The following is a 15,278-nucleotide window of genomic DNA, read 5'->3' on the forward strand; positions in this document are numbered from 1 at the left end:
TGGTTTAATCAACAATTCAAGAAGCTCTCTCGATTACTTAGAAGAATCACTAAATTAAACCAAACTAAATAATGCAGAATTAATCACCAAAATATTCCTCTTTTGATTAAATAAACTGGTGAACAAATTCGCAATCAATTCAAAGCACCATAAACGAATTCATACAATTAAACTAGAGTTAAATCTACAAACAACACACACAACATCATATGCGTCGAAACTCTAAAGAAGAACTACTCCATAGATATGGAGAAAAAGTCATCACAAATAAGTTTAAGAACATAGAAAACATCAAAGACAACTTTACAATACAAACTCTCATTTTTCCACCGATTGTTGGCAAGAGAATTGATGAATTCTTCTGTCTTCAAACCGTGGTAGCTCTCTAAAATTCTCCCGGGTCGAATTCCCAAACGTATTTACTGTACATTTATACTGTGTAGGAATAGTCTTAAACGGAAATAACCTGAATGGACTGAAATATGATCGCACAGATAGGGATGGCAAGCGGTGCGGTGCGGGTGTGGTGCGGGTTCTACATAAAACCGTAAAATTTTAACCTGCCCTGCCCCGCCCCGCATAGCACTTCCACCTGCATCCACCCGCATCACAATCACACCCGCATTTACCCGCATCCACCCGCCCCTCCCCGCTTCAGGTTTTATTTTTATTTTTATTATTTTGTTAGTTTTGTTTCTTTTTTAATTTTTTTGGCTAAAATTCTCCATGTCAGTTAAGAATTTAAGTTTGGATGCAACTGTTTGTTTAGTTTCTCCAATATATTGCATAGGATTAAAAGTAGACAAAATCTATAATAATAAGGATATCTAGAAATTAAATTCTTTAGTAAGTAAACATGAAACTGTTTTGTATGCATAAAGACTTGTGCGGCTTTCGTACTCCATTATAGATTAGTACACCATGTAATAAGACACTGTTAATCCTTGTAAATTATTTGTTATGAATTACTTATTAAAAAAATACGAATTAGGCTAATAAATTTAGGATTATTTATTATGATATGAAGAAAACCTTTCTAATGCATACAAACATACTTTGACATGAACAATGAAGCTTAATATCTCAAAAGTAGACCGAAGACATCACTGAAATATTGTAATTTTATAAAAGATTTAAGCTCTAACCCGCACCTGCACCCGCATAAGATTTAATTTTTTTTATTTCAACCCGTCCCGTCCCGTTCCGTCCTCACATATGTTAAATAGCATATATTTAAACCCGCCTTGCCTCGCCTCGCAACTGCCCTGCCTAATTGCCATTCCTACGCACAGACCTAAAGATTGCATTGGCACGCCGCCGGGCACGACGTGCCAATGGACAAAATCAGAGAGCTGTTTTCGTTTCTGCCTAACAAAGTATACTTTTGAGAATATCAGAACTTCTCAATTGTGGCTTGTTATATATGTTTGAAATGCCACATTGTTAGCACGTTGGCAGACACAAAGTGTCGCTAACTTTTCATGTCATTAGTTCCTCCGCTTCTACTTCTCTTTTTATTTCTTTCACTATTCAAATACGTACTCGGTACTCGGCCCTCGAACTCGATCCCAGCTTAACTCTCGAACTTTTACTCAGACTTTAAAATTCTTTTTTTATTCAATTTAGCACTAAAAGCTAGTCTTAACCCGGAATATCAACTTACACAATAAAAAATACATAATGAGTATAAATTATCCATATTTTAGCTCAAATACAATTAAAGTGTAGCAAATAATAGGTTCAAAGTAGCCTAACACTCCTATCTCTAGCCTACCATCAGTATCCGGTGTCAACTATTTGCTGACTCACATCTTACCTGTCTTCAGTTCCACGTATCACCCTGTCATTACTGTCGCTAACCAATTTTACCCCGTACGGATAGTCCCCCTACTTTCCGGTGACACAACTTAGTGTCATCGGGAAGTAGATAAGACCTCTTTTCTTGGCAGAAAAGTTCCTGAACGGTTTCTGACACTTAAAAGGACGCACGTCTTCTCACATTTAATGACCCGAACACGTGTTATCCAGTGATTCGGCAAATATTGTCGCTAGTTTTCGAGGTAATCATGACCATAAATTTTATCGTTTATAAACTTCTCCACTACTCATCACTTTTACCCTTCACTTTTATAAATCCTTCTTCTTCTCTGAATTGTTTTTAGAATCCTACTACAAAATTCACCTTTCTCAGTACAATCTCACTACTCAAATTTCTTATCAACATGTCATCTAACACCACAGTCATCGGAAACTCTAATCTTCTCTTCGGTGGAGGCCCTAAGAAAAACAAAACGAAGGAGATCAATGTTGAATCCAAGCCTCCTACAATTAATACCATCATTCCTCTTTAACTTGACTCCCAATTAGATCATCAAGTCCAAAAAGAACCTATTAATCCCAAAAGTGACAAACACTGCCTGTTTTGAGATACCCTTCTTCTATATGTCTTGCTAGCATTCCCGTCGTGAAGAAAGATTGCGATTGGAAAGATATCGAAACCATCGCCCCTAATAAGATGGAAAGGGTCACCTTCTCCAAATCAGGGTTCATTTCACTCTGGGATTTTTTCAAAGAAATTGACCCAGTTTAGAATTCTAGCATATCAAATATGCTTGACTCAAGTAGGTCCATCAATTTAGTGTATGGTGGCATGCCTCCAATTATTATGCTCCGAAACCGATAAATCCCTAACTCTCACGCACATGATCAACCTCTACTCCCCAAAGATCTTTCGTGGGGGTGTGTTAAAGCTCAGTAAATGAGGTCATCATGCCCTTCGTACCTGCGTTGATGACGATAATGATTGTGGATGGATGGTACGGTTCGTTATCATTGCTACCAGGGACATCCTCTTGACAACAACACCTGTTATTCCTGAATCTTGGAACCTTTTTCGTAAGTATTCACATATCTTTTCCTTTCCATGTTTAAAAAGATTTTCCTCCTTTGTTAACTTTGCATTTTTCTTATTCCATCTACTCATCCGGGAACCACTGCAAGTTAAGAACCTGGCCCAGTGGGTACAAAATATTGTAGACATTTCAACACTGTACTCTCAAAGTTGGAAAGAAATGGTCCCCAGACTTAGGTGGAAAGTGTAAGTAAAATTTCTTCATTCCTTCTTTCAATATTTCAATATGATTTTTCTCAATTTACTGACTCTTTTCCACAATACATAGGTCTTTCGAAAGGATATTCCATTTGCCCCCCCCCCCCCTCGAGGTTCTCCACGACCCAGAGGAAGCCCAACGAACATTGCAAAATGTCCTCGACCGGAAGAGAGCTCGGGAAGCCACTCTTGCTTCCGGTGAAGGCGCCTCCTCCCAGGTCTCCAGCCCAAAGACAAAAAATAAAAGAAAAAATGTACCACCTCGGCTGGGACCCGGAGAAGAATTTGAAAGAACCACCAACCGGAACAGTCACAATGGCCTTTGATGATGAAGGAATCAATGATGAAGCGACTCCCTTCAAATAATAAAAAGATCTTCATCAGCTCAACCAGATGCTCAGTCGGGTGAGCTTCAAACTCCTCAACAGGAAGAAGTTCAAGGACTCTACACGGAAATGGGATTAGCCGAAAAATGTTGCATCTCGTTTTTGAATGCCCATTGTCTCTTCTGGTCAAAAGAGTTCTACCTCTAACGTTCCTCTGCTACCAACTTCTGATCTAGCTACAACCGCATCTCCTTCTACCCCAGCTGCTACCTCTCCACCGGACCCATCCGAACAGATACAAGATGTTCTTTCCCCACGATCATACGACTGTTGAAATTTGGGGAACACTTACCCATCACCGACTAAAAACCCTAATGGAGCTTTCAAAGATGAGTGCCACGTACTTTCCAAGATGGTGGAGCTTTCAAACTATTTGAAGCCACTGGCCACGAAAAAGGAATGGAGAAAGATGGACTCTCTTTCTGTTGAGTGTTTTTTAAACAACAACATGCACTGTTCGGTGCAGGTATCAATCTAGCCTTCTTTTATCCTCTTTTTATTTATTATGCTTTGCCTCAATAACCTTAAATTTAACCTTTTTTAAGCCAACCTTATTTCTTTCGAGGCTCTGCAAAGGTTGTTTTGGATAAACAGGAACTTACTATGGAAAGAAATCAATTTTTGGCCAAGCGGAACCAACTTGTTGAGTGCTTACTTTTTTCAGAAGCAAATGTTGCCCGAATAGGCGAGCTTGAGGCTTGGTTGCAGTAATCCGAGCAAGATAGAATGTCCTATAGACAAAAAGCCGCCCAATTACATGAAGACCTTAAGGAGGCAAAGGCCAAGTGGGCTGATCTGCACTATTTAGTAACTGCAGCAGCCGAGCGTAAGTCTGATTCTATGGAGCAAATCAACAACTTGGAATCAAACTTATGCTTGAAAATTGAAGAAGATAATGTGGCCGAGGATAAAAGACCAAAAATGGAAGAAAGGCTCAAAAAGGTCATGGAGCAGAACCAACTTCATGCGAAAACCAATGTTAAACTTGATTCCAGGATCAACGTTGTGAAAGCTAAAAATGATAAGCTCCAAACAAAAATTGAGAATCTCCGAGCTAAACTCCAAGACCAGGAAGATTTTATCCTCTTCGGAAAAACCTATGCCATTTATCACTTGAAGAGGAATACTTTGGAGGAGGCCAAAGAAGTCATTGCAAACATTGATGATTGCATTACCAAAGCTCATGAATTGGAGATAACTGATCTAGAGAACCTCTCTGCTTGACCCACTGCTTCTGACTCTTCAAATAATAACTCCGACTATTTGGGAACCGAAGAGGAATCTGAAGAAGAACGAAGATTCTTCTCTTCCTTCAGGCTCTGGTAGCAAAAATAACTGATGTATATTTTTTTTTCCTTTGTAATTATGCCAGAACTTCTTTATTGAATTTGGCATTTTAAGTAATGAAAGATATTTTTTGTTTAAATATTCTGTAAGAAAAATTCTCTTATATTTAATTGATAAAGATCGAAAATTCTTTTTACATATGATAACTTTTGATCCCGGGCATTCATATTTCCGGAATCCACCCTTTAACTTTGGGGGTTTCATAAGAGAGGGCCCTTATGTTTATGGTGCTCTTGAAAAAGACGTCTTTTGTTCATTCCGGCACAAGCATTTGAAGTTTTAAATAACTTTCAAGCGAAAAAATAAATTAACTTATCATTCATAAAATAAATACAAAAGGACCTTGATTTATTCCTTCTATCTTTAAAAGTAAATTTACATAAACATTCATTTTCTTATAAAACTTATTTTTATGTGGTTGATCATGCAGTCTTCGGTTCTAATAAGACATAGATTCCGGTTCTAGCAGTCCCCGGTGTTCGTAACACTTTTAGTGCCTTAGTATGTAATGGTCCCCCCCTCCCCAGTGTTCGTATGCTAAGTATGAGAATTCAAACACTGGAGATTATGACATCGCTGATGACTCTTTCTTCATAGTATGCTTTTCATTGATACCTCATTAAAAACCTTGCCAGAAAAACCCAATTGGGATAAAAACTGGACAAAGAAAAAAAGCGTGCAATACATACTTTCAGTATCAGCAAGGATCTTCAGCAGTAATACCTTTTGACGTGTGTCATATTCTAGTTTCTTGGCAATTTAACTCCATCTTTATTTTCCAATTGATATGAACCTTTACCGGTTATAGGTGAATTCCAGTAAGGTCCTTCCCACGTTGGTCCTAGCTTCCCGGCATTAACCTCCCAGTACTTTGAGTTACCTTTCTTAAAACCAAGTCCCCCACTTTAAAATATCAAAGATTTTCTCTGCTGTTGTAATACCTTTCCATTCTTTGCTTTTGTGCCACCATTCTCACATACGCCAGATTCCGATGTCTTCAAGCAAATCCAGTTTAAACAGTAATACTTCATTATTTGCCTCCTGTTTGCTTGAGAATACCTTAGGGTCGGTTCCCCAATCTGTACCAGGTTCAAAGCTTCCACACCGTAGACAAGTAAAAATGGTGTTTCACCCATGCTCGATTTTACCGTTGTTTGATATGCACATAACATACCCGGTAGCTTATCTGGCCATTTGCCTTTTTTATCTTCTAACTTATTTTTAAGGTTTTGAATTATTATCTTGTTCGTTGACTCCGCTTGTCCGTTAGCGCTTGGATGGTACAGAGAAGATGTAATCCATTTGATCTTCAACCCTTCCAAAACTTTTGTAACTTTAGAACCGATAAATTGAGGCCCATTATCACAAGCGATTTCTTTTGGTATTCCAAACCGACATATGATGTGATCCCATATGAAATCCATCATTTCTTGTTCTCCTATATTTTTATAGGAACCTGCTTCATCCTATTTAGTGAAATAGTCAGTTAAAACCAAGAGAAATCTTACTTGCCCGGGTCCTTGTGGTAAGGGACCAACTATGTGCATTCCTTATTTCATAAATGGCCATAGTGAGATCACTGAATGCAAAAGTTTCTCCGGTTGATGCACTAACTGTGCATAACGCTGGCATTTATTACATATTTGTAAAAATATCTTTGCATCTTGATCCATCTGGGGCCAATAGTAGTCAGGCCTTATTAGTTTGAAAACCAACGAGTCTGCACCCGAGAGGTTCCAGCATACTCCTTTATGAACTTCCCCCATCACTTAATCAGCCTCCGATGTCTCTAAACACCGAGCATGTCACGATCCAAAATCTCGCCTTAGGCTTCGTGATGGCACCTAGTCTCTAAGACTAGGTAAGACGATTACTTACAATAGTTAAACCGAATAACATGATATTGTTAATGCAAAGTTTAATATAAATACTGAAACAAAGGTAATACAAACCTACACGGCATTAATCACAACAATCCTCCCAAGACTATATAGTACAGAGTCATGAACTCTAGCTGAATATATAGAAATATCTCAAAATAAAATGCAATACTGTTCGGATAGCGAATTAATAGTACAATTCAAAGAAAAAAGACTCCAAGGGACTGCGGTGATCGAGTAGCTCTACCTTGAATCCTCATGATCAAAGAAGCTAAAAAAGCCAGGGTCCACAGCCTCCGACACCTGGATTTGCACAAAATGTACAGAAGTGTAGTATGAGTACACCACAGTCGGTAACCAGTAAGTATCAAGACTAACCTCGGTGGAGTAGTGACGAGATACAAGTCAAGACATCTAATAGACATAATAACCTGTGCAGAATATCAGTATAAAGCTAATAATGGAAGCAAGAAACAGTAAATAGCAAGAAGGAATAAACATGTGGTAAACCAGTAAGGTAGTCAAGACATGGTTAAAGTACTAGTGAAACTAATTAAGGAAAGGCAAATTACAACCGAATAATCAAGCCGTTCTACCACAAGTTTCACAACATAATTACTCCGAGATACCTCATCTCATAATCCCAAGTCACGAGTCCCAAATCATAAATCATATCCTCGTGGCACCCCGTGCCCACTTAATCACAACTGCACGGACACCTCACGTGATAATATCTCAATCCTCCCGGCATGGTCACAAGCTCACTATCACAACCCGCTCGGTGTGGTCACAGGTTCCATATCACAATCCACCCAATGTGGTTACAGGCTCAATATCACAACTAGTTCGGAGTGGTCACAGGCTCAATATCACAGTGAAAGCAGATATACAAGAATATATGTGCATGATCAATGAATGCCAAGTTTCATACTCTTGAACTGGTGAAAATTACATGCTACAGTGTATGCATGTGCGAGTGTACTATCACAACCCAAGTCAACAAGTGATATCAAGACATCGAGTAGCTCATTAGAAACAAGACAACAAGTCACGTAAGGTGCATGACACACACAAGGAAAATCACACCATCACACGAATATCATCAACATCATGCCCCCAGGCCATCACATATCATCCCTGACATAGTCACCCTTATCTCTCCATATTGACAATATTATAATAGCCACCCTTATCGCTCTGCCCAGACATTTAATACGATATCTACCTGTATCACTCCGCCCAGACAATAGCACAATTACCACCCGTATCACTCCGTCCTGACAACATATCAATAGCCACTTGTATCACTCCGCACAATCAATAATAGTGAGATGCCACTCTTATGCTCTGCATAGCAATAATCAATCCACACAACAAATCCACATGTGTTAACATCACAACAACATGATAAATCAACTCGTACCACAAGTGCCCATAGGCCATAATCTTTCCAAAACAACAATACCAATATCACCACAATACATAGCCCACGGCTCAACTACGATGTGTACAAGAATCTCAATAGCAATAAAATGAAACGGGAATATAACTCAACAGATGAAACATACTCCATTAAAAAATAACTTCAACTAAAACAAGTTAATGGTCCTCAATAATTCTAACTTCAATTAATTGCTTAAGAATGAACTCAATAATGAAGGTATTTCCATAAAATGACAACTTCAAATTCTAGTGTATAACATAAGCTAATAACGAAAGAGATGTCATGAATTAGTAACTACATCTAAATGCATGAGAATAACTCGACAACGAAAGGATATCATGTAATAGCAACTTCAAATAAGAATAATTAGACAATAAAAGAGGTAATATCACAATAAAAGAGGTAACAACTTCAGATAAACATATAAGAGTAAACTTGACACTAAATGATAGAACATGTGCTAACAACTTCAAATAAATCATGTATGAGTAAACTTAACATGGAGGATATAACATGATATGACAACTTCAATTAATGCATGGAAGAAGCCTAGGAGTCTAACCAGTCACATACCACACATAAACCTATATACACACTCGTTACCTCGCATACACGCCTTCCATATAATTCAAATAATACAATCAGCCCAAATCCTAAGGGGTAGTTCCCCCACACAAGGTTAGGCAAGATACTTACCTCAAAGAAGCAAAATCAATACTCTAAAAAGCCCTTCCCATGTGAAACAGCCAAAATAACCATATCATAAATAAAAGCTATAGGAAATAACTCCAGATAATAATGTTTCGATTTTTAATGAAAACCCAAAAGTCAACCCTAGACCCGTATCTCGGAACCCAAAAAAAACTAACAAAATTCGAATGCTCATTCTGATACGAGTCCAACCATACCAAAATCTTCTAATTCCGACCTCAAATCGGTCTTCAAATCATCATGTTATGTTTTAGAAAGGTTTTTACTAAAACCCTCAATTTCTCCAATTCAAATCATCAATTAAATAATAAAAACAAGAACGGAATCATAAAATATAACCAAATCCGGGTCAAAAAATACTTACCCCAATCTAAATCGTGAAACTTCCCTCCAAATCACCCAAAACCGAGCTCTCTAACTCAAAATATGATAAAATAACTAAACCCTTGATATATATAAATCTATTCAGGGATTTTTGCATTTGCGGAAAAAATAGTGCATCTGCGCTCTAGATTTTGCGAGCAAAATTCCTGCATCTGCGGCTCAACTTACCAGACCAGAAACCGCACATGCGGAAGGACTATCACATATGCACCCCCGCGGAAGCGCGAACATGTCCGCAAAAGGAACGACCTCCTAGAGCCCTAATCTCGCATCTGCGATCATCTTTCCACAGATGCGTACCGCACCTACTGTCATCACCCGCAGAAGCGGAACACCTAAACATTCCAAAATATCGTAGAAGTGACACAAATCTCACACATGCGCTCCCACTTGTGCAGATGCGAAACATCATAACTAGGCATGCCCAAAAACGTGGAAATGATCTGAGACTCATCCGAAACACACACGAGGCTCCCAGGACCCCGTCCAAATACACCAACCAATCCAAAAACATAATTCGGACCTACTTGAGGCCTCAAATCACATCAAACAACATCAAAACTATGAATCACATCTCAATTCAAGCCTAATGAACTTTCAACTTCTACAACTCGCGTCGAATTATATCAAATCAACTCGTAATGACCTCAAATTTTTCATGTAAGTCCCAAATGACACAACAGAGCTATACCAACACCCGAAACAACAATTCGATCTCGATATCAACAAAGTCAACTCCCGATTAAATCTCTCAACCTTACAAACCTTCAACATTTCAACTTTCGCCAAAAAGCATCAAATCAACCTACAGACCTCCAAATCCAAATCCGGACCTACGCCTAAGTCCAAAATTACCATACAAATCTATTAGAATTATCAAAACACCATTCCAGAGTCGTATACATAAAAGTCAAACTCCAGTCAACTCTTACCACTTAAGCTTCTCAAACAAGATTCATTCTTTCAAATAAATCCCGAATCGCCCAAAAATCAAAACCGACCATACACGCAAGTCATAATAAATAATATGAAGCTTCTCAAGACCTTAAACTACCGAACGGAATGCTAAAATTCAAAACGACTAGTCGGGTCATTACAGAGCCAATGGACCTTGAAATGATCTCATGTACAGTTGACCGTCAACAAGACAATAACGAGCTACTTTAGTTCGTAGTGACCAAGATAATTTTAGATCTTCAGGTAATTTTCTATGTCTTAAATACTCTATAAACTTATTTCTCAAATCCCAAAATAGGTTGGTTGAGTTTACTTAAGAATATCCGTCCACATCCAAAATCGGATGCAGCAATTGAACGACAGCACCAGAATCAGTTCCTTTCATTTTTGTGGATGATCCCAAATTGGCCAATGTATCTGTTTCCATATTTTCTTCCCTTGGAATGTGTATAATCGACCATTCCATGAACCGGGAAAGCACTACTTGAACCTTACTCAAGTATTGTTGCATGTGTTCCTCCTTGGTATAGAACATTCCGTACACCTGGTTCACTACCAGTTGGGAGTCGCACCTTATTTTGATCACATCGGAGCCTAGTCCCCGAGCTAATTCAAGTCCTGTAACCAAATCCTCGTACTCTGCTTCATTGTTAGTTAATAGCACAGTTCTAATTGTATGTTTTAGGGTTTCTCCCGAAGGGCTGATTAATACTATACCGAGACCAGAACCTTTTACGATGGAAGTTCCATCCACAAACAAGGTCCAAACACCTGATAAAGTTACTGATACCAGCACCGCTTCTTTAGCAGCTAAAGGCATCAGTCCCAGACTGAATTCAGCCATAAAGTCGGCCAAACCTTGTGGCTTGATCGCAATCCTGGGTTTGTATTCAATATCGAATTCACTAACTCTGACTGCCTATTTAGCCAATCAACTCGATAATTCATGTTTATGAAGGACATTCCTCAAGGAAAAGGTTGTCACAACGGCTACAGGATGACATTAAAAATAAGGCCTAAGCTTTCAAGAGGTGACTACGAGAGCTAGGGCCAATTTTTCAAGGTGCAGATAATGTGTCACCGCTCCTGATAAAATTTTACTAACATAATAAATAGGAAATTGTGTATCTTCTTCCTCTCGGACCAGAACAACACTTACCGCTACTTTCGAGACCGCTAGATAAATTAATAATTGTTCACCTTCTATTGATTTTGACTACAACAGAGGGCTAGATAGGTATATTTTTAGATTTTTCAATGCATGATGGCATTCTGTAGTCCCGAAATCGTTCTTACTTTTCAAAAGAGAAAAGAAATGATGGCATTTCTCTGAATACCTTGAGATGAACCTGCTTAGAGCGGCCAATCTGCCAGTCAACCTTTGTACTTCTTTTACACTTGTTAATTGGTCCGGAATATCCTCGATGTCTTTGATCTTATCGGGGTTTACTTAGATTCCTCTCTAAGAGACCAAAAATCCCAGGAACTTACCGGAACCAACTCCGAAGGCGTATTTCTCCGGGTTGAGCTTCATGTTGTATTTTCTCAGAATGTCAAATGTTTCTTAGAGATGACTCAAATGATCTCCTGCATTAAGTGACTTATCCAACATGTCAAACCTCCATTGTCTTAACAATATGTTGCTTAAACATCTTATTAACAAGCCTCTGGTAAGTGGCTCCGGTATTCTTAAGCCTGAAAGGCATCACATTGTAGCAATATGTACCAAATATTGTGGTAAATGAGGTTTTTTCATGATCTTCCGGGTGCATCTTAATTTGATTATACCCGGAATATACATCAATAAAACTAATTAACTCATACCCGGCCGTAGCATCAATCATTTGATTAATGTTTGGTAACGAAAAAGAGTCCTTAGGGCATGCCTTGTTTAAATCTTTATAATCTGCATACATCCTAAATTTATTATTCGTTTTAGGTACTATCACTATGTTAGCTATCCTATCGGGGTAATTTACCTCTCGAATTGAACCTATATTTAGTAACTAGGTTACCTCTTCCTTGACAAACCTATTTATGACCTCTACAATTGGTCGTTTCTTCTGCCTTACTGGAGGGAAGTTAGGATCCAAACTCAGCTTGTGGACAGCCACTTCTAATAGAATACTTGTCATAGCTTTTAGAAAATCAAGAATTTTTAACTTGAGTTCGAGACTCAACCTCGCTCCTAAGTGAAATTTTCTTACTAAGAACTCCTCAAACAAGGCCACTTATTCAAGCTCTTCAGTGGTAGATTTGGTCGCATCTGTTTCCTCCGATACCTGAAAAGACCTCGGTACCTGATAAGAATCTGATGAATCCTCTTCTCCATTATCTTTACCTGGTGTGGACGAGGGCACCGGCTCCTGTAGTTGCTATTTGCTTATCTCTTTGCCCATGCTATTGGACAAGGTAAATGCGTTCATCTCTTTTGCAGCTAGTTGATCTCCTCTGATCTGTTGATCCCTTCCGGCGTGGGAAATTTCAACAGTTGATGATATGTTGAAGGTACATCCTTCATTTCATGTATCCAAGTCCTTCCAAGGATCACATTTTACCCCAATTTCACCATCTACCACTTCAAATAGAATGGTTTTCATTACACCTTCGGCATGCATGGGCAGCAATATCTCTCCTCGGGTCGTAACACTTGTTAAGTTGAACCCAGCTAAAATCTTTGTTGCCGGAAATATGTTTGTGGTTAACTTTGCTTGCTCCAAAACTCTCCATTGTATGATGTTGGCTGAACTTCCTGGATCAACCAATACACGTTTAATTTTGAAATCTAAAATCGTAAGAGAAATTACTAGGGCATCATTGTGCGATAGGAGAAGTCCATTAGCATCCTCTTCTGTAAAGGTGATGTCATCTTCTAAAACTTCTCGGATCCTCTTGCCATGAGTTACCTATATCTTCGCCTTCTTTGCTGCCAAAAATGTCACCCCATTTACTTTGTCTCCATCAAAGATCATGCTTATCATCATGTGAGGTGAACCCGTAGCTGGTTTTGATAGTTATGCAACATCTCAATTTTTCCCATATTTATTCTTGGCCCGATCACTTAAAAATTCCATGAGGTGAGCATTCTTCAACAATGTTGTCACCTCTTCATGAAGTTGTCGACAGTCTCTAGTCTTGTGATCATGTGTTCCATGGAACTCACACCATAGATTAGGATCCCTTTGTCTAGGATCCGGCCGAATTGATTTAGGGAACCTAGCCTCATTTATGTTCCTTATAACCGACACCAGTTCTACGAAGCTGATGTTAAAGTTGTAGTCAGATAACCGGGGATACGTTGAATCTCGGGACCCCTATGCTTCTTTCTCCTGCAAAATTCTGCTACTCCGACCATGATCCATTCTTCTATCAGAAGCAAACCTATCCGGTGACTGAAAACCTTTATTTCCTCACCCATTGGCCCTTTCGTAAAATTGAAAATGACCTCTGGAAGATCTCTTATTTGCATCAACATCAACTTTAAACCTTTCCTGATTCCGATCTCGATTGTCCTTTGGAAGACACCGAGGAGCCCAGTTGATCATCTTCTATTCTAATCTTTGACTCAAAGTGATTGTGGACATCTGCCCATGTGGTTGCCTGAAATTCTAACAAGCTTTCCTTCATATTTCTAGAGGCATCGGAGCTCAACGGGTTGAGACAGCTCAACGGGTTGAGACCTTTTGTAAATGCTTTTGCTACCCACTCCTCTGGTACTGCCGGCAACAACATCATTTCCTTTTAAATCGAATTACGAACTCTCGCAATAGTTCAAATTCTCCTTGGGCTATTCTGAATATATCCGCCTTTCTTGCTTGGATCTTTCTTGCTCCAGCATGAGTTTTAATAAAAGAATCTGCAAGTATTTTAAGAGAATCAATGGAATACTCAGGTAAAAGAGAATACCAAGTTAAAGAACCCTTCGTGAGGGTCTCGCCAAATTTCTTCAACAAGACAGATTTGATCTCGTGTTGGGCCAAGTAATTTTCCTTTACAGTCGTAGTGTAGTTCGTGCTATGTTCCTTTGGATCCGAAGTCTCATCATACTTCATAATATTCGGCATCTTAAACCTTTTCAAAATCAACTCTTGGGCCGCACTTGGTTTGAATGAGAACTGCGTATACTTCTTGGAATTCGGTCCCTTTAGCACTGGCAGCGCTCCCAGATCTGATCCATTCGAGCATAGAATTCTTTAGCATTTAGGTCCATTCATTCATTCATTCATTTCCCTCATGAATCTTATGAGCTCGATTTTGAAAGGGTCATTTGCGTTGTTGTCATTCCCATATCCACTACCTGTACCTCCTGCTTCGTTAAAACCTAACTCCTCCCTTGGAGCCTCGTTACCAGTTCTTTGAACTGTTTGATTTGCATAGACGCTGGGAGGAATATGTGCTCCTCCATTAGAATTATTTGAAGCAACCGATAACGCCTTCTTTAATTCTGTCATCACCTGGTCTTGTCTTGACATGTATAATTTTCCTTTGTTGCTCTCTTAGACTTTTTTCCGTTTTAACGTGTTCGTCATCTGCATCATCAGGAGTTGGACTCCTCACATGCCGAGGATTTTGACCTTCGCGGACTAGATTTGCTTTATCTCTTTTATTGCGGGTTTCGCTAGTTGAATCATCACGTTGGAACGAATCGTCACGTTCGTTGTGTGTTCCAATATTATAGGAATTGTTGACATTGTTAGCGGCCATATTTAATTTTTCTTTTGCGAAGAAAGAAATCAAAATTTGTTAGTAACAGATGAATGGATCAAACCAATTACACAATTGTCTATGCCTCACGGTGGGCGCCAAACTATTTACCTGTAAAACGATACAGTTGAATTTCTAACGTGGTTTATAGACACGTGAATTAATTTGATCCAGAAATATGAAATAGATAAGAATAAAATCAAGATTTTGAAATAACTTAAAGGAAATACAAGTATAGCTATGAATTTAGCTTCTCCAATAGCAATAACAAGAACTATATTAAGAATAAGGCAAAAGAGCAATTTGATAGAATAAGAGCTGATCTTCTTTTGTGTACAGAAACTTTCCTATTTATA

The 15,278-nt window shown here is 38.7% G+C and overlaps 1 protein-coding gene across 1 annotated transcript; it reads right to left on the reverse strand.

The window, feature by feature from the left end:
- Positions 1 to 10,531: 10,531 nt before the first annotated feature.
- On the reverse strand, positions 10,532 to 12,550 carry LOC138901219 (uncharacterized). The gene is made up of 3 exons (XM_070188965.1): positions 12,519 to 12,550; positions 11,838 to 11,913; positions 10,532 to 11,137 (listed from the first exon to the last, which is right to left on the reverse strand). Exons 1-3 carry the CDS (start codon positions 12,548 to 12,550, stop codon positions 10,532 to 10,534), a joined length of 714 nt encoding a protein of 237 aa, XP_070045066.1.
- Between the last annotated feature and the right edge of the window lie 2,728 nt (positions 12,551 to 15,278).

The sequence above is a fragment of the Nicotiana tomentosiformis genome, chromosome 11 (assembly GCF_000390325.3).
Source record: "Nicotiana tomentosiformis chromosome 11, ASM39032v3, whole genome shotgun sequence".
Lineage (NCBI taxonomy): Eukaryota > Viridiplantae > Streptophyta > Magnoliopsida > Solanales > Solanaceae > Nicotiana > Nicotiana tomentosiformis.

Coding starts and splice junctions, on each gene's coding strand:
- LOC138901219 (XM_070188965.1), bottom strand. CDS start 12,550: ATGGAGAAGAGGATTCATCAGATTCTTATCAG. Junction 11,914..12,518: donor ATTCATCAGATTCTTATCAG/GTACCGAGGTCT, acceptor GATGCCTTTCAG/GCTTAAGAATACCGGAGCCA. Junction 11,138..11,837: donor ATATTGTTAAGACAATGGAG/GTTTGACATGTT, acceptor TTGGCTAAATAG/GCAGTCAGAGTTAGTGAATT.